Here is a 25695-nt window from a genome sequence, read left to right as displayed (position 1 = left end):
CCTGATCTATGGTCGTTAGTCAGTCACGTATATAGCCGCTCAAAGTTATAATTGTATAACGTCTCAGTGGGAGAATTACACAATCGAGACCAAGAAAGCTTGAATATGTTCCATTCTTCAGCCGTTGCAAATTTTGCCTTGTTGTGTTTTAGAATATTTTGTGAGATGTGCCACCTACATAGCAATTTGGATGCTTTTGGGAATACTTTATCGCAAGCATTCATCAAAGCTTTATCGCAATCTGTTACTACCACGCGCGGTTCCATACCCTCTACCAACAATCCTTTGAGCTTCTGTAGGACCCACAAGAAGTTATCCTGTTTTTCTTTAGAGATAAAAGCATGAGTGACACAAAACGACTTGTGTGTCGATGTCACACCCACAATTTGAACAAACAGAAGTCTATACTCATTCGTTTTGTAAGTGGTATCAATCATCAACACATGTGGGAAAGCACGCCGCATTATGTACGAGTACCGATGAACAAAAAAACCTCCTCGACCGCATTTGTTTCGGGATTCACCCGGGTGTGGTAGACATACCTTCCTTCATGCAACATTTGCTCCAATATATGCATTGGAGTCCGATCATCATACATTTTGACTTTAATCTTTTTTATCACGTTTTGTATGTCTCGTAGAATGCATACGCTCTGTGGGTTTTGTTTTCTTATGGTTAAAAGTATGTTCGTAGGCTCCATGTTTTGAATATAAAGTCTCTCTACCAATGATTCTTTGTCTGGGGTCAACCTTCTCGCAAACGCGTGACCCTCGAGAAATACCGCAGGCTCATGGTTATGATCCTTTTGCTTCACCACTAAGCTCCAATTGCCACTACTTGCGTCTAGTTTCCCTATTATTTTAAAAGGACACCCAATCTTTTTGCTACCAGAACGCCGAAATGTTGCTTTACTTTTGCATGTGCCTCCACAGTCGCATTGCAACCATATCTTCACTGTCCTTGCTGACGAATCTTCGCCTTTTGTTACCGTTCGTTGGGTCACAATGACGTAACCTTTCGCAACTTATGTTTTGTAAGCCCAATTCTTTAACTCGTGAAGTGTTGCAAATACCTGAAACAACGGTAAACAAAATCAACACGTATACAAAATCAACATTGTCTAAAATCTAATAAAACTAATACATAACGAATAACACGTAAACAAAATCAACTTTGTCTAAATTCTAATAGGTACATATCGAATAACACGTATACAAAATCAACTTTGTTTAAAATCTAATAAACCTTATACATAACGAATAACACATATACAAAATCAACATTGTCTAAAATCTAATAAAAATTATACATAACGAATAACACGTAAACAAAATCAAATTTGTCTAAATTCTAATAGGCACCCTTCTAATAAACCTATACATAACGAATAACACGTAAGTGACGGTTATGTTATACCTTTCCTTGTTTTTTCGGGTCATTAGCACCATCGTCACCGCCACGACCATCGTCCCCGCCACCACCATCTTCCCCGCCACCACCATCGTCCCAGCCACCACCACCATCATCCAAGCCGCCACCACCATCGTCCCAGCCACCACCACCATCGTCCTCGTCTTGATCACATTCCTCGAAGTGTGTAACACCTTTCTCGATTTCGTTATCGTCTTCCTCGAAGTCAAAAGCACCTTCCTCGGACTTTTTCTTGTGTTGTTTTTCCTGATGGGAATGGTAAGTCCCGTATGCGTGTTGCGGATAGCTTTGAGCCATGTAAGATGGTCCCGCCTCCTCTACAACCTGAAACAACTTAATGGTTAGACTAAAATAACCAAAACGACAATATGAATTTTTTACCTAGTTCAAATTAGGCATCATGGGTCACACACTCCCTTCTTGATGCGAATGGTAAGTTCCGGCATGTTGCGGATAGCTTTGAGCCACGTAAGATGGTCCCGCCTCCTCTACGACCTGAAACAACTTAATGGTTAGACTTTAATAACCATAACGCCAATATGAATTTTTTACCTGGTTCAAATCAGGCATCACGGGCTGCACACTCCCTTCATCACAACGACGCATGGAAACCACCTCCTCCTCACCTCGATCAACGCCGGGTAACCAAACGCTTTCGGAGACGTATGACTCATTTGAACTTTCACCAAAAAATTATCCAAAGTCCCAATTTGACATCGTGATTCGAATCTAATTTAACCAGACATTTTATTTGAAAATTTTTATCATTTTCATCACTTTTTGGGATTTTTTAACATTTGTATTACATGAATCCCGTAAGCTTGGGGTAAAGGGAAAAAATTCGAAACAATACGCAGCGTATAGGGCCATGAGCGCGCATATGCAGATCACCTTTTCAGCCTTTTCAGTCTGAACTCAGCTGTCTTGTCAGCAATATACCTTAAATTCAGAGATTATAGTACCAATGAGCAGCGTATAAAGCAATGAGAGGCGTATAGGGTTTAATGCTCCAACTACCACCTTTCTATACACCGCTCATAGGGCAATGAGGGGCGTATATCTTTACTTTTTCTGACATAATTAATGCACTCAACCCCTATACAACCCTCATTGCCTTATACGGGGCTGCTAGGGGGGGTGTCTCACTACTTTTGGGGGATGTACCAATACCCTCACCTATTTTTTACCACTCTTCAGATGAAGACGAATGAAAGTGTTAGATTTTTTTTGTTGTTGTATACACTTTAAGTTGTTTTTGATTGATCATATGGTATGTCCACTTTCAATTGTTTTCTATAAGTATGATGTCATTCTTATACTACCTTATCTATCTAACTATTCTTGTAATTAAATGCAGAGTGCATATATCATCTATTGGAGCGATGTCGGGCACTCGTGGAAAGGTCACTAAACATAGCTGTTTGGGTGCAGATGATAGGAGGCGAGAACCTTATGAACAGAATTCTGGTAGTCGTTCGGGTACATATGATAGGAGGCGACAACCACTTCAATTGTTCTCTGGTAGCCATTCGGGTGCTGATGATGGGAGGAGACAATCACATCCACAGTACTCTAGTATCCGTCCGAGTACATATTACTCAAGGGGACACGTCCTTATTCGTGGGGGAAAAACTACTAGACCTACAAACAAGGGAGTTGATAGCCACACCATGAGTCAGACATTCTCGTATAATTCTGCTGATGTTGATAACGATGATGAGTTCTATGATGATTACACTGAGGAGAATGATGAGGATGACATAGATGCCACTCCGGGCGAATCTCCGCTCAAATCTCCAGCGCGCGACTCTCCAGATAACGCTCAGCGCTTCCTTCCACGTGACCTTGTTATGAACCGGACTTGGGCCCAAAGAAGATCCAACCAGCCCAGTCCAATGGCCCAACAAATTGAACGGTTATGTTGGTAGCGGTGATATAAGCACGACGAGAATAGGGAACAGAGGCAGGAATGAATATTGTTAGAAGTTGGTTCTAGTCTCCTTATCTCTCTTCTGAAATCTGTTTCCCATCTCCTTCTTTGTTATTGTTTGATTTCTCATTGTAATCTTTCAATTGTAACAGTCGAATCACAGTAGTTACTTCTCAATTGATTATCTCTTTGTTGTGTTAATTTGAGTACACAACATTGGTGCTTTCATTGATCCTTAGCATAGATGGCTTTGGAAGAACTCCTCCAGGAACAACCACGATTACCTTGTTTCACTGGATCTAATCCCGCCCTATGGATCTCTCAAGCTGAACAGTATTTTCTCTTTCACGCCATTTATGAAGACGAACGGTTTCCCTATGTCATTGAATCCTTCAATGATGAACCATTCTGGTGGTTCAATGGTTGGCATACACTACAAAAAAAAGTCCATTTAGTGGCACACACTTCTAGTGGCATTTTGCTTTTGTGCCACTTATTTAGGTTTTGGTGGCACTTTACGTGTGCCACATTTGCTTAGCACACGTTTTTAGTGGCATTTAGTCCTTATGCCACTAATTTAGATTTTTAGTGATACTTTCCATATGCCACTAAAATATTTGATAACTTTTAATGGTACTTTACGTGTGCCACTATTTTCTAAGTGTTTCTAAATTCTAAATTCTTCTATATCCATCCTTGAAACACTTTAATAAAATGTCTCTTGAAATATTTCCCCTCCTAATATTAATTTTCCCTCTTTACATCTCCCTTCAACATTAATTTTTCAATTACGTTTCACCAAAATTCCTATTAAAATTCTTCCTCCAAAATCAATTAATTTGTGGATTCGTTTTCGGATCGATTCCATAACTCCGATGATTGCCACTAAAAATTTCAAGCACTTGTTATAGATATATTCGTCTTTCCATCCTTAAAACTTTTTAATAAAATTTCCTTCTAAGTCATTTCCCTCAAAACTTATTCCCTCCAATATTAAAAATTTCTTCGCTTCCAAAACCTAATGAACATGAGTATTACTTTTGTATAAATTCATAACAAAAAAGAATGAAATTCGATAATCAATTTTAGCATAAAATTGGCATCTATTTAACATTTTTAATGATTACTAGAAATCATTTACTTTATGTTAATTTTTTAAAAATAAAAAACAACGATAAGATATCTTTTAACTGTATCAATTTACTTGATTTAATCAAATATAAAAAAACTTTACCCTAATTAAGACACTTTCAACTAGGGAAGAGCACCATACTCGTTCGGCTGGTGAGTCGCGTCTTAGGCGCTGAGGTGCAATTTCAGACCGATTTCAGGCTAAAACTCGTCTGAAACTTCTAAAACATCCCAAATGAGCCATAAACAAGTCCTAAACAACCCAAAAACATCCAAAATTAGCCTTAAACTTGCCTAAAACATCTCTAATTCCCCTAAAAGGTATTTTATACTATGCACCTTATTTAAAAAAGCCCACATTTTTAAGCGCCTAGGATCAAGGCTCTGGACTCGGCCCTACGCCTTGAGTCCACCTAGGCACTTTGACAACATAGGCCTCAACTGACGTTTAACCGTATACGTAGGTTATCTTGGATGGATATTTACCACCACTAACGACATGAAATTTTGCAAAACGGGTAAGGTAGTGAATAGGGGAGCAAACGAGCTGAGCCAATTCTGAGCTTGACGAGGCGTTAGCTTGAGCTCGTTTAAGGCCGGTCAACATGTGAGTCATAACCAAATCCCTTCAAGAAAGTTATAATATCTAACACTAAATTTTATATGAGTTTTCTTAAATATCTAACAAAATATAGATATTTTTTTGCTTCAGTTTTTCTTGAAGTTTAAAATCGTTACAGGATGTACTCAAACATTCAGATTTTGGATAAATTCGAAGTTGACATTTTATTCATTTAACTAAAAAGTCAATAAGCCTTCTATATATTAATGGTTGCAAAAGTACTCTACCTCTTTGAAACAAAAAAATAGTTAAGTTATGTTGGTTTGTGCTGTATGATTATTGCAGCAGGGTCTGAAATAAGCAAAGGAATACATGGATAAAGGAGAACTGGTTGCAAATGAGATAGTTGACATGGTAAGGATCTTTGACTCTTATGTAGACTTTTTTAGAACGTTTTTGTTGACTCTCTAGAGATAAAACCTAACCTGAATCCACACATTAATTAGGATTAATCTTATTTGAACAAAGTAACAATTGCATAAGAGCATGGTGCCACTTTAATGATACATCATTATCAAGTTATGTTGTTTTTTGTTTGGATCTGATCCTTTTCTGATCTAGATACTTCTTTTATGTCATCTTATCGATAATTTTTCTTGTTAATAGGTTCCTCGGGAAAGTTTTGCTGACAGAATGGTCGGTCCTCGGTTGGATTCAATTTCTAGTAGAAGATACCACTTGACATATTCGCCCCGTGAAACTGAAGAAATTGTTGCAAAGCTAACCCGATGTTTTGATGATACTGTCAAGAATGGGACTTGTATTGCTGCATAATACGACTGAATCTTATAATTTGTCGGCTTGACTTTGAAAAGTCAAGAATGTGCATTTGACTTTGATGTTTCGGATTGAATTTATTATTGAAGTTAAATTATCATGTTTTCTACATACATTTTATCGAAATTTTATTTTGTATTTTAAATAATGTGATTATTGAAGTAAAATAATATGCCACTAAAATTAGTACAAATATTTAACTAGAAACAGTTTTTACCAACATAAAATTTGTGCCACAAGATTTTATTTATATTGTGGCAATAAAAAGTGCCACTGAAACTAGTATGAATATATAACTAGGATTACTTTTCAAAGGCACAAAAATTGTGCCACAAAAGTCTTTTTTTATAGTGGCAAAAAAAAGTGCCGCTAAAACCTAAAAACTTTGTGCGGCACATAAAAAAAGTGTCACTAAAGGCTTTAGCGTCAGCCCTTCTAATGGCACTTTTTTTGTGTGCCGCCCATTCCTACATGCGTTTTTAGCGGCTCTTTTTGGGGGGTTTTGTGGCACTTTATGTATGTCACTATATGGCATTTTTTTTGTAGTGATAGGAGTTCAGACTTCATCACCTGGAATGATTTCACTACTGCAATGTTTACTCAATTCCATGCTAGTTTCGCCGATCCAATTGCCATTGAGGGATGCTCGATTTACCAAACTCAAGCTGTTATCGATCCAATTCAAGAACTATATTTGATTGATTCCAAGTTTGATGATGCTAATTCCATTGTCGCTCCTTTGTTTATATCTGGGCCGACTGACTCTGTTACTACTGCTCTCCAGGTGTTTGATGAAATGCCAGATAGTATTGCTACTGAAATTGACAGTGCAAACAATCAAACCATCAATTGGGCTGCATATTTCCCTAAATCAATCGATCTTATTCTGGTTGATTGGTTAGGGAAGACCTTTGGTTTTGATCTGGGTCCAATTCAATCTGGTTCGATGCCAGTTATTAACCCTGCTCGGATGCTGAATATTGATTCATTTTTGGTTTTCTCTACCGGACACACTCGTATTCACCGCCAACATATGGCTGTGGATGGTAGTCTCATGCATACCTTTCGACAGTCACAAACTCCGGTTCAGGTATATCCTAGCCGTAAAACCACTGTTCCAGCTGTTAGTACACACCATTGCAACATTGTTAGTCCTGTTATTGTCCTTGCTAGTCCTCCTCCATCTTTTGGTGTCCCATTATAGTCAACGAGTTTTGGTTTTGTCACTGGATCAATCAGTATGGGAATTCATAACCCTCCTCCTTCGATTTTGGACTTGATTCCTACTTCTTTAAATCTCAAATTGGATGTTGCTTTGATTCCTACTTCTTTAGTCATGCCTTTTGCTTATGCTTTTCTGGCGAACCATATTGTTTATGAATATAGGATGCAGCAACACTTGGTTTTTCCACAGGATGCCTATGATATTTGGATGATATCATGGCTTAGTGTTGTTGATATTGTTAAAGCTCAACTGCCTGTTGTGGTCAACAGTTTTGGTGTTGCCATTTTTAAAGTTATCAGGGAAATAGTGGCCAATTCAGGTTACCATGATGATAATAATTGTGATGATATGTGCGGGATATTTCCTGCACCAAGAGTACAAGGGTATATTTGGCATAAGTGGCGAAATAAATTTATTTCCATCACCGCGCCGTTTTCACGGATGCCAGGATTGTACGGTCCTACATTGTTATTATTTTTTCCTTGGCTCGCGATGGAGTTTTCTAGACTTCTAATCCCTATCCAGCACTGGGAAACGACTTTCCCATCCTCAAAGGATAGGGAAATGTTACCTTGGCCCGACATAGGATGGGTTTCCTTCAGCGGTATTGACAACGGGGAAAATGTAGAACATACTATCCGTCTGTTTCATGAATTGGTAACACTTTTACACAAAAATACCCTCGATAGTGATTGCAATCATTTATTTGGAAGGTGGAGTTGGATAATGAGTGTTGCGGGTTGTGTTAGCATGCTTAACATTGTGATTGGCTGGGATCTGACTAGTGTAACACAAGTACCGGCCATCACTGGATTCACTTGTTTTGTTGATGAACCAGTTATGGAAGTTAAGCAGCAGAATCCATCAGCAAATACTGTTAAATTTCACGCTCTGCTGTTAAAAAACAATATCTTCCTATTGAATTCTTCTCTGAAGTTAAAAACTCCAAAACATCTGATTTTGATTTCAAAAGACATCCATACATGGTGTCTTCTTTCTCGACCGATGTGGTTAATCACAAAGATGATCTAAAGATATCAATAAATTTAGAGTCACTTAAAACGGATGCTGATGAGGAAATTGATGTGCATTCACCTGCTTCTGCTTTGACCAAATGCATAGAAAAAGCTCAAGAAAGTATGCGGATTGCTGAAGAATTAGTTGGCAGAAAGGCGAACGGTCTTCGAAGCCTCTCAAATAATAAATTTAAAAGTAGCCGAGATGAAGATTCATCACAAATATTTCAGGAAGTGGGTCGCAATAGTAAATATGGCGGTACAGTTGTTCTTCTAATTTTCATAGAGAGTGAAAAACTTTATGTTGCAAAGAAGTTTATATATGCAATACATAAAAACATATCAGAGTCGGTCAATGATAGCAAATTTGGAGAAAATATCGTCGCCTCTAATGCTACACAAGCTACTGGTGAAACAAAATTTACACTTCTTGCTTATGTAGGAAATGATGAACCCGCAAATTTGCGTTATGCAGCAACAAGTACGATTAAGATTATCGACTTTGTGCATGATATGAATATCTAACAGATGACAAGTTTGGAGATGAAGACGACACCAAATTCGGGGAAAGCAAGCCTGCCAGCACCATTGGCATATTGGAGCATCAGACTGTTGTGGCAGAACTCGAATCGGCAGAGAATAACATTGAGAGATCCCACGCATTTGATCAAACTGATAGCGATAATAACTTAGATGCATCACTGGAGTTGTTAAATAATGAGAAACATGAGAATGTTCTGGCGCATGAAGCAGTTGAGTATACTTACTTTAATATTGGTAGTTTTGTTAAATATGAAAAAATGGATAGGGGCTTGATCAATTATTATATTATTGGGATCAGCATTTACAAAAGTCAAAGTCAACTGCATCTAATTATAAGTCAGCATAGGGTTGCTTTTGATATGAGTATTAGTCAAAGTCATGATTACAACCGGGTGCTTCCAAATGCAAACCTGCCATGGGAGATTATGATTGCATATTTCGCTAAGTCTCTTCAAATGGTTGAATATACTCCTTTGAAGCTGGAGTTTTGTTGGTGTTGTGCTTGTATGGTCTTAATTGATGTTTGGGCATGGTGTTATTTACGTACAGGGATTAGACTGGCTAGGTTCGTTCAAAACCTCCGTGCCTTACACCTTGAGGACAAGGTGTATTTGAAAGAGAGGGGTAATGTTATGAACCGGACCTGGGCCCAAAGAAGATCCAACCAGCCCAGTCCAATGGCCCAACAAATTGAACGGTTATGTTGGTAGCGGTGATATAAGCACGACGAGAATAGGGAACAGAGGCAGGAATGAATATTGTTAGAAGTTGGTTTTAGTCTCCTCATCTCTCTTCTGAAATCTGTTTCCCATCTCCTTCTTTGTTATTGTTTGATTTCTCATTGTAATCTTTCAATTGAAATAGTCGAATCACAATAGTTACTTCTCAATTGATTATCTCTTCGTTGTGTTAATTTGAGTACACAACATACCTTCCACCCGACTCCCAGCACTACTCTCCAAGCAACTCACGTCTTGACTCTCAGCGTGATTTAAATTTCCAAGATGGAGCTCGTGATATATCTCAAAGGCCACCTATATCTCGACTTGAAGAGGGGTATGTCTTTAATTTTATTATTTTAATGCAACAATATGTCCACATAATGTAATATACATAATTAATTATTTTATTACTGCAGGTTTCAGGTTTGGATCAAATAAAGTTGTGAGGAACATCATTGGAATACTAAAGGAGCATTTGGAAGGACCTTGGGTCACATTTCCAGATGCTCCAAACGATGTGGTGGGAAAAATGTATAACAGATTTAAGTTAATCTATCAATTAGTTAATTTGTATGTTATCTTTATAGTTTTAACTTTAGTTTTATTTTTATAGACTCGTTGGAGTTGGGATCCGAGAAACGAGCAAATGAATTATGAGGGATTTAGAAATGTGCTGAAGAACCGCTATAGAGACATTATGGCGAAGATGAGAAATAGCGCTATCAAGGACGCCAAGAACATCGGACATGTTTTTGAGAGAAAAGATCTGAGGCTTTTCAGTAAACTTAGTCAATTTCCGCCTAGTCATCTCTATATCAACATATGGCATGATATGTGTAAGTGAGTTAATAAATTATTGTATTGTATATTTTTATTGTATATATATATGTGTGTATGTGTGTGTGTGAGTGTGTATGTTTTTTACTCTCTACAGATTTGGGACACAGATGAATGGAAAAAGAAGTCTGAGAGCGGAACAAAAGACCGTGCGAGCACCCATAACACCAACAAGAGACCCCTGGCCCGACATACAGGCGGGTAGTTGGGATTTGATGAGCATAGAGTTCGACTGGTAAGATAAATATATTTAATTTTCCGTAGTTGTTTCTACTTTAACACTTATTACATTAACTATATTCTATTTTTGTGTAGAAAAATATAACCGACCAGGAACCTAGTTTTAGAGAAATCTTCCTCCAAACCCATCTCACAAAAGAGTCCAAAGTAAGGCTTGAGAACGGAGATCTTGAAATTAATAACATGGAAGGGTTGAATTTTTGTACAGCTCGAGCCGGAGTGATATATGTAAATTGTCAATTGTATTCATATAACTATCGTATTAACATTTAGCACAGTAACATTCGTGTTGTTTTGATAATTGAAGGGGGAATACTTGATAGAAATGAAGGAGTTGTACGGTGCGGAATTCACCGAGGATGATGCTAGTGTATGGAAGCGTGTGCAGGGTCGTACGACCCGCGTATAAGGGATATGATCTACAGATATAAATTACTTGATGACCGGGAAACCATCCGCATCTTTTAGGGTCGGACCATCTCAAGATAAGGTATTATTATTTTGACCTATCATACGGGTTAGGATATTCAACTATAAATTCATGGTTCAACCAATCCTCCTCTTCTACGTTTATTTGACCAAGAGTTAGAAAAAAAGATTTTTTTAATTACAGACCATTTAAGATATCTATCATATTTACATATTCAACATCAAGTTGAATCATTTTTATTGTTTCACTTACTACATTTTGTTTCTAAAAAATACATCTGACTCTTCTTATGTGATAAATTATGTAGTTTCTGGTTTTCAGTATTCTCATAATATTCACATATATTCGCATTGTTGGATTATAAATTTTGTTGAAATTCATAAAAAAAAAAGCTTGATCTCCAATTTCCTACAATTTTTTAACTCGGTTATCAAATGTCCGACAATGACATAACTATAATCATCCTAATTATGCACTCACTATACTGCATTTCCCTATTATGTCACAATATATCACACAGTAATTTAGAAGGAAATCAACATTTACACTTAAATCTTTAGTTAAGAAACTATCAAACTTAAAGTTTTCTTATTCACAAGGAAGCTTTTTTTACCTAGTTCTTCTGTGATTATAACCACTAATTTTAACATGCGTTAAGACCTAATTACCCCGGGTTGTGAATAGCCTTGACTAGAAGATTTAATTTGATTCAGATTGCCTATTATTGTCTATTTCTTATATATTTGCTATTATTTTAGATCCTAGCTTCGGAAAATCAAACTCAAGATTCGGAGGCTCGATTTGAAGAGTTTGAAGCTCGGCTTCAGGCTCAACATGAAGCTGATAGAAAGGCATTTGAGGACGCCCTGAAAGCTCAACGTGAAGCCATGCACGAACACTTTGAAGAACTTATAAAAAGTTGTGGTCCTAGTAACAAATAGCAATTGTTACTTGTTATTTTCGCTATCATATTGGATTCGAAGTTTGCAATATTAAATTTGGTTATGTTTTCTTTTTGAATTTAGGTTATGATATTTGTGGTTTTGCTGGATTTATTATTATTGTTTTTTTAAGAAGTTTGCAAATTTTTTAGTAGTGAGGATTTTCTGATTTTTAATGATTTATTTTGTTATTTTTCTTAATCAACCTGTGTAGCAAATGTGTCTCAAATAGAAAAAAATTGAATATTAATAGGCGTTGCGAATTAGTAGCAAAGAGTGTGTTGCAAATGCGTAGCAAATGATACGTTGTAGATGCGTAGTAAATAATACGTTGTATATGCGTAGCAAATAGCAAATCCAAGTAAAAAAACATAGTGTCGTAAATGTGTAGCAAAATTGCAACGCCAAGCCTAGCTTATTTTTCGATTCTTTATTGTCCTAGTTTAAGAGTGACCGAAGCCTATGGAAGAAAGGTATCATACATGAAATCAATCCATTTATAGCGCTCTTTTTCAAATTAAAATGTTATGGAACTCATTAGGCCGGTGGTTATGGGCTAGCGCCACTCCATCTCAGCCAATACTATCAATAGCGCCTCCCCTCTCCTTGTTGTCTGGGTGCCATTGAACACTCGCCACCACAGTAACGAGCAATAATGAAGACAAGGTGGTGGTCTCCATGTGCTTGACCGGTCAGGTTTTATTGTTTTATTTATTTTAATAAGAGGGCTTTATTCCATTGCATGTAGGGCTGTAAACGAACCGAACGTTCAGCGAACAGTTCGTGAACCGTTCGGCGGGAAGTTCGTTTATGTTTGTTTGATAAGCTTAACGAACGAACATGAACAAAAAATTTCGTTCGATAAGCTTAACGAACGAACACGAACAAAGGTCTCGTTCGTTCGACTGCGTTCGTGAACGTCCGGTAATATGTTCGTTCGTTTATGTCCGTTCGTGTTCGTTCGTTTACAATCAAACCTCCTCCTTTGTGACGTTTAATCCTCGTAAATATCAAGAGGGCTTTAAAGGGAAGGTTGTGGTTCGGGTAGTTGTGTTTTATTGAAAGTGGCTAAAATGTAATATGTCGGTTTTTTTCTTTTGAAAATTTATTTGCTTGTGACTTAGTTATAAACTACATATTTATAAGCAATAATTTCTGCTTATTTATTTCAAGTAACTAGAGATGATTTTTTTAAGTAAACCAAGTCATCTATTTTTATATGATTTTCAAAAAGAACCGCATTCTACTAAAAACAAATGGTGTGAAAATAAAAATTGTTTTTTTTTTGGGTGACGGGTGGTTGTTTTTGCAAAATTATATTTTTGCGGGTTTTAGAAACAAAAGGTTTTAAGGCTCAAGGGGGTTTATCTAAGGGGATGCTTTTGGTAAGAAAAGAAAAAAAATAAAGGTTAAAAAGAAAAATGAGTTTATTCATAATGTCTCTATCATTTACTTACTTGGATTTGTGTCAGTAAGAAGGATTTGGAATGTATCGCTTTGGCAAGTTCTAGATTCATAAGAACCAAACGTGCTATTCACACAAGAAACGAAAAATTAAGCAATTAGTATAAATGTGTATTTGTATGCTCGGTAAAGTCTCAAAACTCACTTTTGTGGGAAAATGGGTTATAGTGTAAAAATGTATATATAATCAAATTTTACCAAGATTTATTGTGTCTGCTTTTATAATTTTCTTAATTGATTCTTTTTATCACGGCGCTATCAGGTGTAAATTAGTAAAAACATAATTTTTAGAACTTATTTTACCCAACTAAACCAAGATAAGTAAAAAAAATGAAAAATTTTGACAAAAAGTTTGGGGTGATTAGCGGTTTTCTAAGGCGAGTTTTGTGCAAGGTTTGTTTTTAGGACAAATTATTCAAGGTTTTAACATCCACCCACACCTAAATTACACATTGTTCTCAATGTGTCCTAAATAGGATTTATTTTGAGTAAATGTGTAAAAAGAGTGTAAAAATAACAAAAATTTGTAGTTACTGGGCACTGGGCACGGGGGCGTGTTTGGTGGACACGACCCACCCGTGGCCAAAGTGCCAATAACATATTTTTCAGAAAACTTACAGTGTAGTGAGCACAGGGTGTGTTTGGTGGGCACGGCCCGTGTCACTGTCTGGAGAGAAAATTTTTGGTATCAGAAATGTGGGTACGGGGGCATGTCTGGTGAACACGGCCCCGTGGTAATCGTCTGTTTCAGTAAAAAACTTGGGTTATGTTATTTGGCTTATGTTTTCCGAGCCTGGGGACCACTATGCTTAGTGTGTCCAAATCTCCCATGGTACCTGTAAGCTATAGTCCTACCGCAATACAACAATCTAACACAAACATAATAACATCCTAAATTATGAGAGTTAAGTAGTTCCACCATCATTACATCACAAAATAAAAAGAAATGCAGAAAAGTAAATTGTTCAAAGAAGTAAATCGTTCAGCGGGACGCAGCCCCGATAATACGAGATTGTTCAAAAGTCTAGGGAAGATAACCTGAAAGATTCCTGTCGCCTGCCACCACCACCGCCTAGTCCGAGTCCATGTCCTGACCTTCCTCCTCTTCCTCTTCCTCGCCGCAAAACACAATGTTGTCCCGAATGTAAGTGATGTCGTTTTGCATGGCGATAATGTTGTGTTCCATGCTTCTGATTCGGGTACTTGAGCTTTGGCCCAAGCTGTAGGCATTTTTCGAGACCTGGAGGGTTTCACCCTTGTGGAATGAAGTCAGAGTTCTCCTAATGTAGTTTTGGAAAAGTTCAGTGATCCATCCTCCATAAAAGATTGGTGTGAGAGTGTATGCGGAGGCATTGGTGGCCATATTTCTCAGTAGCATGTGAGCGATGTCGATGGGCTGGTGGTTCACGAGGCAATAAAGGCAAGTGAGCTCGCGAAGGTTTACCACCCCACCGTTATCTTTCCGCTGGCACAAAGAACCGCTAAGGACCCGGTGGATGTAGCATATAAGCGGGTCCGGGTCCCTAATCCTGGTGCTTTTCGTGGAGCTTGGGTTATAGGGGCCTTCTCCGATCCGTGCCCAAGCAGCCTGCCTCAGGTTGTCTGGTAGTTCACGGACAACTTCGTGAATTCGGGTTCAGTAGTATCTTCCTCGGTGTAAAGTCCAATATTAATACCGAATTGGGCTACTGATATACTATACCACTCACCCCCACACCTGAATTGCCTTGCATCTAAGTCAAAGAGATCCAGCTCATTCTTGTTAAAAGTTAGTGTGCTCAAGAACTCCATGTTATACTCATGGATTGACCGGAGCCGATTCTTTAGGAAGATACGGAGAGGACCAGTGACGAGGGCATCATATCTTTCCCTTTGTCCAACAGTGTCAAGCATCTCATAGCAAACTTGCCTTGGAGGTTCTTCATGCCTAGCTTGGAACACTTCCAACGATTCTAGTATTCAAGCTCAGAAGATTTGAACCTTAGAAACTTGTGTGGTGCCATTCCTACAAGAAAGAACCAGTAAGACAGCTGGCATGTTGAAAATTATGCGAAAATTGAAATCAGATGGTCTGTACATGGCCCCGTGTCTAGGGTCTGGATTTCCCACAACCTCGTGTCCATTGGGCACGACCCCGTGTCAAATCGTCTGTTAACCCAAAAATTAAGGTTTCCAAGCCGGCTTCGAAAAATTCAAAATTTTTGGTTTAATAGGTGCGGTTTACCCCGAAAATCAAACCCTAAGTGTCAATTTTGCATAACATACTTGTTTACCCTTTCGATTTTAGTTTTTCCGGTCAAGAACAAGGGTTTAGAAATAACTGCTTGAACAATCCGATTTTTATAACAATGCTCGGTCATTTACTTCTCAAAACACTAAAGCTAACTACTACTAACAAGATCTAAGCAAAAATTTAGGATCGGCACGGGTCTAGTTCAAGAACCCTAACTATGATCTTAGCATCATACCTCGTAGCCGGATTTGGTCGGATGATCGTTTAAATTCGGTGGAAAAAGGTCAGAAACCGGTGTCTTTGGAGAAACGGGTCGTGGTTTGTGTTGAAAAAGTGAAGATAGGCCTTTTATACCCTGTCTGCAGGTCGGCCACGGCCCCATGCCGGGTTTTTAATTTTTTTTGTGGTACTGGGTGTTTGGACACGGGGGCATGCCAAGTGGGCACGACCCCGTGGTCAGAGTGCCAGTAACATAACTTTTATTGTGCACGTGTGTGTGACCATTTTTCGAGGGTTCCCTTTTTGTACTTACCTGTTACTCGTCCAATATTCAAGGATGATGCTTTCCAATTGTTCCTACAAGATGATTAAAAAGAAAAAAAAATGCATATTTACAATTAACGTTTGATCGTTTTCCGATCATGTATCTACCTCTTGAAGAGTTACTTCAACTTCCTCATCCTCAATGAAGCCTCTGTAAAGATTAAGCATTTGCCCGTTCACCATGAAAGGTTCACCATTTGGAGGCTTAATTTCTACGGCTTCATGTGGAAAGATTTGAGTAATGGAAAAAGGTCCGGACCACCTTGACTTGAGTTTTCCCGTAAATAACCGAAGTCTCGAGTTAAAGAAGAGCACTTGATCCCCTTCCTTAAATTCTTTAGGTTTGCTTATTTTATCGTGTATGGTTTTCATGGGTTCCTTATAAATTTCGGAGTTGGAGTATGCTTTATTTCTCATTTCATCCAATTCGTTTAATTGATAAAATTGATTTTTACCAAAAGTTTCTTGGTCTAATTTACGTTTTTAACGCCCAGTATGCTTTGTATGCAATTTCTAGTGGGAGGTGACATTTTTTTCCATAGACGAGCTTATACGGGGTGGTCCCTATTGGTGTTTTATAGGCGGTTCGGAAGGCCCATAAAGCATCGTCTAGTTTATTTGCCCAATATTTTTTATTTTGACCTACGGTTTTTTCTAAGATTCTTTTAGCCCTCAATTTGTTACTTAGGCTTGATCGTTGGTTTGAAGATGGTAAGCGGTTGAAAGACGGTTATAGACCCCATATTTTGTTAAAATTTTATTAATTGATAATTGCAAAAATGGGTACCTCTATCACTAATGAGTGCTTTTGGAGTGCCGGAACGAGAGAATAATCGTTTTAGTAATTTTACCACAAATCTCCGATCGTTAGTTGGAAGAGCTTCGGCCTCGGCCCATTTGGACATGTAATCGACTGCCACAAGAATGTATTTGTTCCCTTTTAACGGTGGGAAAGGTCCCATAAAATCCATACCCCAAACATCAAAAATTTCACAAATAAGAATGTTGTTCTGGGGCATTTCGTTTCTTAATGGGATATTACCTATTCGTTGGCATGCGTCACATGTTTTAGTTAAATTGTATGCATCCTTATGGATGGTTGGCCAATAAAATCCTGATCGAGTAACTTTCTTGCGGTGCTCGTGGCACCATGATGTCCTCCGTATGATCATTCATGACAATGGCTAAGAATCTTTCTTGCTTCTTGACCATGGACGCACCTTCGGACGAGTTGATCGGCACATATTTTAAAAAGATATGGATCTTCCCAAAAATAGTGTTTTACATCGGCAAAGAATTTTTTTTCTTTATTGATGTGACCAACCTTTGACTAAAATGCCACTGGCGAGGTAGTTAGGATAGTCGGCGTACCATGGTTCTTCTTGATATTCAACCATTTCTAAGGATTCGGTGGGAAACCTTTCATTGATGAGCTATTGCCGAGTTAGCTCCAAAGCGGGATCTTCTAAGCGAGATAGGTGATCGGCGACGGTGTTTTCGGCTCCTCATTTATCTTTTATTTCAATGTCGAATTCTTAGAGGAGAAGAATCCACCGGATTAAACGTGGTTTGGCATCTTGTTTTTTGAAAAGGTATCGAATGGCGGCGTGGTCCATATAGACTATTGTTTTAGAAAGAACAAGATTGGAATGAAATTTATCAAAAGCAAATACTACGGCTAGTAACTCTTTTTCGGTGGTTGTATAATTTTCTTGAGCATCGTTAAGAGTTTTACTTCCATAGTATATTGGGTAAAAGTGTTTTTCTTTTCGTTGTCCTAAGACGACTCCAACTACAAAGTCGCTCGTCTCGCACATGATTTCAAAAGGTAGTTTCCAATCGGGTGCTATCATGATTGGTGCGTTGACTAGAATTTCTTGCAAGAAAAGGTATGTTGCATTCCTTGTCGAAGATGAATGGTGCATCTTTTTCAAGTAATTTTGTTAGAGGTTTAGAGATTTTTGAAAAGTCTTTGATAAATCGCTTATGAAATCCGGCATGTCCTAAGAAACTTTGAATAGCTCGAACGGAGGATGGGGGAGGTAATCGAGAAATAGTGTCTATTTTTGCCCGATCAACTTCCATTCATTCTCTTGAGATTTTATGACCGAGTACCATTCCTTCAATTACCATGAAATGGCATTTTTCCTAGTAAAAGGCGAGGTTAGTTTCCTCACATCGGTATAGCATTCATTCAAGATTATCGAGGAATTGGTCAAACGTATCTCCAAAGATAGAAAAGTCATCCATGAAAACTTCCATGGTTTTTTCTATCATGTCGTGGAAGATAACCACCATGCAATGTTGAAACTTAGCGGGGGCATTACATAGACCAAAAGGCATGCGTCGATAAGCGAAAATTCCATAGGGGCATGTAAAAGTTGTTTTTTCTTGGTCCTCCGGTGCTATGGGAATTTGAAAATACCCGGAGAAACCATCGAGAAAACAATAGAATTTGTGATCAGATAGTCTTTCTAACATTTGGTCGATGAATGGCAAAGGAAAGTGCTCATTCCTTATTGCCTCGTTTATTATTAGTTACTACCGTCATACCTCCTTTTTTGGTACTAATTGGACGGGACTTACCCATGGGCTATTGGAGATAGCGTAGATAAGTTCGGCGTCTAGCAGCTTGATGACTCATTTTTAACAACTTCTTGTACGTTTGGATTTACTCTTCTTTGTGGTTGTATTACCATTTTATAGCCATCTACCATTAAAATTTTGTGTCTGCACATGGAATGATTGATGCCTTTGATATCCATAAGTTTCCATGCGATAGCGTTTTTATGTTTTTTCAAAAAATTTATTAATTTTTCTTTTTCAAAAAGTGTTAGTTTAGAAGAAATGATGACGGGGAGCTTACCATGTTCGACCAAGAATGCGTATTCTAGACCTTTTGGTACCTTGAGTTCAAGTGGCGGTGGGTCTTCAAGAGACAACTTCTTTTCTTCTTTATTAAGATCGATGGCCGAAAAGGTTTGTTCGATGGCGTCTTCCTCTTCAACAAATTGTTCCTCTATTTTTTTCGTATCGGGTTGCTATGCTTCATCTTCAATTAGGGGGTCGTCATTGTCATTTGGATATTTCATTGATTGGTCAAGATTGATGTACCTTTTGTCAGCCCCTAATTGAAGTGGTAGGTTGTTTTGCTTCCAGTTGACTAAGGTTTGATGGGATTTTATGAATGGTTGCCCCAACACGAGGGAGGCATTATCTAGGATGATAAAGTTGGTTGGTACTTCCGCTTGGTTTGTTTGAATTAAGACATCCACAACCATTCCCGTGTCGTTTATCATTTTTCGGTCAGAGAGAAAAATAGGGATTTTAAAAGGATAAAAATCACTAGTACCTAATTTCTCGAAAATATAGTTTGACATTATGTTAACACAAAGATCTTTATTAATTAGCATGTTTCTAACGAAGATGTTTTGAAAAAAAACATGGTACGGGTTTTATGTTTAGTTCATGGTGTTCATCTTGTATTAGTGAAGTTGGTTCATTTGTTAATGTATTGCTAACTAACTCTTCGATTTTAGTGGTAGTGTTTAACTCTTTTAAAAACTTGGCATGAGAAGATACCAAACAATGATTTTCAAAAGATGGCTGTAAAATGTGAATTTCTTGAAAGTTTTGTTCCATTTTAAAATCGTTAGTTTAGACTTACCTTCTTCTTGGTTTGGTTCATGCGTGAGTTTTTCGTTTTGTGGCTCTTTTGTTTTTACCTCTTCGATTATTACCACTTTAGTACAAATGGTCTCCTCCTTTTCGCGAGATCTCTTAATTAATAGTTCTAAATTCTTGAGACTTTGTATAAGGCTTTCAGCTTCGGGATTAGTTGTTGGTGGCGTGTCGTATTTTTCAAACGGATTAGTATCCCAGTCAAAGCTTGACTTTGGGAGCTCAAACCTTGGTTCTTCATATGTAGTATATGAGGTTGATGGTTGGAAAAGGTAATAATGTTGTACCGAATGGGATTCACACCAAATGGTAAAATAAGGTTCCTCATAATCTTCCTCAATATAGTAGTTGTAGTCTTCAGAGTAGTAATCCATTGTATTGGAAGATACCCAGAAGATTAATGAGCCTCAGGATCAGAAAACAGAAAATTTAAATTTAACAGAATATTGACCACGACCCCGTGCTGAACTGGCACGGCCTCGTGGAAAAATCTGTATCTGGGCATTTTGAAAAAGGTTTTCTGGAAATTTGCAGCAAGGGGGTGTGGCGAAGTGGCATGGCCCCGTTTAAACCTACTGTAAAAAGAAATTTTTTTTTGAAAACGAGCGTGCAGTTTTGAAAAATGTACAGAATTTGATTAGGCGGCTAATTTTAAGCTTTCCAAAAATCCTTGTGTCCCCGGCAATGACCCCAAAAACTTGACGTGTGCGTGTGAGTATATGCTTTTTAGATATATTTTAAGCACTTTTACTCATGAATCAAGTTTTAAATTTATAAAACACGATATTCTACTATCACTCTACACACATGTTAGGGCAAGTGCACCCATCGTAGACGTATATATAGTGATGGCAAGATACCGAGATCGTCCAAGGACACAAGAGCTTTTAATACCAGCTTATCGTTAACGTCTAATCTAACCAAACTTTGATGAAGAGGTTTTTAAAGCTATAAAAAAAACTAAAAAGCAAAAATAAAATATAAGGAAAAACAAATAGACAAGAAGGAATCACTTGGTTCCAACTCCTCTTTTATGTATCTTTTAATGATTTCTGCACTTTGGGCATTTTAAGAGATTATCTTAAGTTATATTAGTAGGCCCCTTCCAGGAAACGTTACCCTCAACCTATTGGTCTAAGTCGGCAAGGATACAGTCCCGCATGGTTGGATTATTGAAAGAAAATTAAGTAAGTTATTAATGCGAAAAGTGGTAGGCCTCCTTCCAGACAGCGTTACCCTCAACCCTTTGGTCTGAGTCAGCAGGGATACAGTCCTCGCAGGGTCAGTTTAAAGTTTTAATATTAGTTTATAGATAAGGGATTCAAGCGGTTCTTACTTCTCCCGCGGGGTTAAGACCGTCTGCTCGTGAAGTCCCACTAAGCTTGAACCAGGTTCTTGCAGGATCTATAAACTGAATGAGACTTAGAATTTATCCAACCACCCTTCTAACCCCCTTCCAGGTAATTATGCGCTTTATATAGACCGTAAAGACACGAATATGTGAATCAACAACATATGAAGAATTATTAGATAAATTTTCCTTCAATATAAAAAACTAGTTATTAAAGTCATTAATACATACCCAATTGAGAAGTAGCCAAAGATTGGAAATCAAAAAGTAATACATAAAAGATTTGTCTTCACCAAGTGATGTAAGAGTTTAGCCAAGCATGGCCTTTGTTTGACAAAGACTCTTACGATAGATCTTGGATCCCGAGACTACTACACACTCTAAATGATGGAAGATGGATGATGGTGTTGTAGCGGTGGTGGAGTGGTGGCAAGCGAAAGAGAAGTGGTTTGCCAAGGGATGGATTGGAATGGAACCAAGCACCCCTATTTATAGGCTGAAGACAGACGTTCACCACGGCCTGTGCCTGCCTGGCACGCCCCGTGGCCATCTCTCCCTCTCTTCCTCATTAACTGCAGTGTCAGATCTTATCCTAGCACGGCCCGGTGTGTCAACAGCACGACCCGTGGTTAATGTACTTGTTGTACTATCTCAGATTCAACAAATCTTAGAGTTGACCACGCCCCGTGTTGCCTTAGCACGACCCCGTGTTGGTTGTATGTTTTGTCCTTTGCTATTGTCTTTTCTTCTACAGAGATTCCAGTTTTGGACACGGCCCGTGTCTGGTGAGCACGGCCCCATGTCAGATCTTCTGATCTTGCTATTTTCTTGGTTTGGATGTGGATTGGGGCTTGGCGAGTTGCGTCAATCCTCCTTTTTTGTATTTATGTTGGTTTTTGCTGTTATTTTGCTTCTTTTGCACATTTAAGCTCTTTTTGACCCTGTAAATTAAAAAGGAACAAAGAAACAAGCTTTTCCAAACATTAGTACCAAAAAAGGGTTGATTTTACGCCGTATTTGATATAATTTATATGTTGTATTTTATGCACATCAAATACCCCCACACTTGAATATTTGCTTGTTCTCAAGCAAAACTCTTAAATGTGGCTTACATACCCAAACAGAATAGTTAGAAGAGAAGGTTTATGTTCTCATCTTTAGAATCTCGGGAATCCAAGTTCTAAACTTATTTTATTTCTATTTTATTCGTCATGATTTATTTAAAACACTAATTAAGAAAAAATATTTATTTTGGATATAACATGAATTTATAAATTCCATTTAGTTATATACAAGTTTACACACCTCAAAAGTGGTCACTCAACACTCGGCCGAAGTTGTGTAAGTGAGAACGCTCATGGCCGGTTTTGGAACTTACTCTTACCATAGGCTTGACAATCAATCAAACCTCCTCCTTTTGACGTTAAATCCTTGCAAATATCAAGAGGGCTTTTAAAGGGTAGGTTGTGGTTCGGGTTTGGCATGTATTATTGAAATGGCGAAAGGCATAAATATATCGAGTTTTTTTTGTGGCTTAGTAAAAAATACTTAGGGCAATTTCTTTTTTCAAAGTTGAAACTGAGTCATAATTGTAATTTTATAACCGATATCTTTACAAAAATAAAAGATGATAAATGAAAAGGTTTATTTTTGTGGTTTTAGAAATGAAAGGTTTAAGGTTCAAAGGGTTTATCTAGGGGATGTTTTTGGTAAAGAAAAGAAAAATAAAGGTTTTGAGGTTGAAAAATGGGTTGATCCTAATGCCTCTATCATTTACTTACTTGGATTTTTGTTAGTAAGGACTTGGAACGTATCACATTGTCAAGTTTTAGATTCGTGAGAACCAAACGGGCTATTCAAACAAGAAACGAAAATTGAGCAATTAGTATAGATATGTATTTTATGCTCGGTAAAGGCTTAAAACTCACTTTTGTGGGAAAATGGTTGTAGTGAAAAAATGTATATATAATCAAATTTTACAAAGATTTGTTATGCCCGTTTTCGTAATTTTCTTAATTGGTTCTTTTTATCACAACGCTATCACGTGTAAATTCGTAAAAACATAAGTTTTAGAACTTATTTTTACCCAACTAAACCAAGATAAGTAAAAGAAAAATAATTTTTTTTTGAAAAAGTTTAGCGTGATTAGCGGTTTCAAGGCGAGTTTTGTGTAAGACTTGTATTAGGACAAATGATTCAAGGTTTTATCCACCCCCTACACTTAAATTACAAATTGCCCTCAATGTGTCCTAAATAGGATTTATTTGGGTTAAATGTGTAAAAAGTGTGAAAAATAGCAAAAATTTTTGTTACTGGCACTTGCAGCACGGGGCGTGCTATCGGGATACGGCCTCGTGTCTAAAGTGCTAGTAACAATTAATAACAGAAGTCTTACAGTGAGGTGGCCACGGGGGCGTGCTGGGTGAGCACGGCCCGTGCCACCTTCTGGGCCGAAAATTTTGGACATCAATAGGTTGGGCACGGGGGTGTTCTGGGTGAGCACAGCCCCGTGCTACAGACACTGTTTTGAAGTTTTTGAGTCGGGAGGCCCTGATTTACGTGCATGGGTTCCATTTTTCATCACCTTTCAGGCATTTCCAATTTCTTTAACACATTTATTGAAACCATCATCAACCATACTTCCATTTCATTGAAATAAAAGACAAATACAAGAAAATAAAGATTACAAACCTAAATTAACCTAAGAGAGATAGATAGATTCTTGAGGAATGCCTCCCCGAGATCATTATTTAGAAACCCTAAAGCTACTTTCCTAAATCTAAGAAGGTTAAACATTAGAGGACTTGAGATTTTTCCGGGAGCACTCAATTAGCGGTCATTGAGTATCTCTTTGATCTCCCTTGGAAGGAAGATGTAGGGCTTCTCTTCGACCTCTTCTTGAGGGGGAGCGGGATTCACCGGAACCTCAAAGGGATATCCCCATCTGATTTTAGCATATCTCTAATCACACTAGCAATCCATCCTTGACTTGCAAGCTTGTTACCACCCTTGTTTCTTCGAGGGCAAGAATGTGCTTCTACGAACGTCTTAACTTTCATTATGTAAATTAAACATACAATTTGTTAATAATAAAAAAATGATCTTTCTTAAACTTGTAAATTTACCTCAAATGTGATTCCATCTTGCTTGACAGAAGCGTGTATTCTCCATTTGCATTTTAAGTTTGAACATCTTGCCGTGACTCGTGTGGGTTCACTCTTCTCAACAAAGTATTGAAATTCATTTTTTATTGCATATTGGATCAACGCCTTTCTAAACACGACTACAATATCAAATGTTGAGTTTACTTTGATGGTTGGAGTTTTCTTGCTATACGTTTCTTCCTCTTCAGAACTCTGCAGCTCGCCTTCATTATCGGTACTATAACGACTATGATAACTTTCATCGCTTAATGAGTATTCAGATTCTTCCTCGTGTGTTTCATTAACAACTTCATCTTGACCCCTATAAAGGATGTAAGATTCTTATCAAAACTAAAACTTGGTATACAAGATAAAATCTTATCAAAACAATCTTTTACCTCTGTGTGTTTGAAATAGTCGCAAAATTATTATTCGTCGTTGCATACACTGTTAACTCTTTTTCCATCTCATACATATCAAGCATCAATTGCAAGTTGTCATGAGAATCAAGCTTAATAAAGGATTGCTCCGTGGCATTCTTGTCAACGAAACAAATTGAGAAAATGAGATCTCTATTTCCCGGGTAATGATTTGAAATCTCTTCCATTAAATCATCATAGTGGTATGTGTATTTGTCAAAATAGATACATTTTTGAAAACCAAAACAATACCGTTTCCTAGATGAGTTCCTCACTAACCGAAAATAGCCACCATATTTTAACTTTATTTTATACTTAGATGTTACTTGGACTTATCTCCCATCTTGACTCAAACCTCTTAAAAAGAAAATAAGAATTTAAACAGAAAAAATATTAAAATTAACTTACTCACATAACTAAATTATAGTTCTGATCTATAGTTAATTATAACTAGCAGCAAGTATTAGATAGCAAAAATATTATACTATTATAATATTACATCTCAATCATGAAGAAAGGAGTTTGGCCATGGAATAAAAAGCATCTTTACTTTAGCAAGTTCAAGGATAATATACATTGAATGAAAGAAGTGATTCACATTAATTAAATGGGTTTCTTTTGGCCCAATTTACATTCGATCAATACAACCAGAAACAAAAAGGAATTTTTTTTTGAAACAGGGTTCGCATGGGTTGGTACGACATCAGCAATAAATTTTGATAGATTCTTTACACTTGTGTTAAATAGCCCACTATGGAGGTTTCGATTGAACTCATACTTAAATAGTTAGAACTTGTAAAACAAGGGTTTGATTAGGGTTTTGAACACAATAAAAAACACACCTGGATTATGAATAGAGTTCTGAACATGGAATGAAACCTAGTTGATTCTGAACTGGATCTCTTCGTCGCCGGTGATGTGTTGCCTGCAGTTATAATCATCTAGTTGAGAAGAGCGATCAGGGAGGGGGTATGATGGAATGAAACGTCATAGGGTTTTGTATGTTTGAAAGGTTA

The 25695-nt window shown here is 37.6% G+C and overlaps 1 protein-coding gene across 1 annotated transcript; it reads right to left on the bottom strand.

The window, feature by feature from the left end:
* Positions 1–24032: 24032 nt before the first annotated feature.
* On the bottom strand, positions 24033–24960 carry LOC110944623. The gene is made up of 3 exons (XM_022186277.2): positions 24659–24960; positions 24243–24582; positions 24033–24164 (listed from the first exon to the last, which is right to left on the bottom strand). Exons 1-3 carry the CDS (start codon positions 24865–24867, stop codon positions 24033–24035), a joined length of 681 nt encoding a protein of 226 aa, XP_022041969.1. The 5' UTR covers positions 24868–24960.
* Between the last annotated feature and the right edge of the window lie 735 nt (positions 24961–25695).

This window comes from Helianthus annuus, chromosome 8, assembly GCF_002127325.2.
Source record: "Helianthus annuus cultivar XRQ/B chromosome 8, HanXRQr2.0-SUNRISE, whole genome shotgun sequence".
Lineage (NCBI taxonomy): Eukaryota > Viridiplantae > Streptophyta > Magnoliopsida > Asterales > Asteraceae > Helianthus > Helianthus annuus.
The sequence above is the reverse complement of the archived record's forward strand: the minus strand, read 5'-3'. Positions and strand labels throughout refer to the sequence as shown.

Bases quoted from the DNA above. Each gene is read 5' to 3' on its own strand.
- LOC110944623 (XM_022186277.2), bottom strand. From the start codon at position 24,867: ATGGAAGAGATTTCAAATCATTACCCGGGAAATAGAGATCTCATTTTC. The intron at 24,583-24,658 runs GTAAAAGATTGT...CATCCTTTATAG, and splicing joins ACTATTTCAAACACACAGAG to GGGTCAAGATGAAGTTGTTA. The intron at 24,165-24,242 runs GTAAATTTACAA...ATGAAAGTTAAG, and splicing joins AAGATGGAATCACATTTGAG to ACGTTCGTAGAAGCACATTC.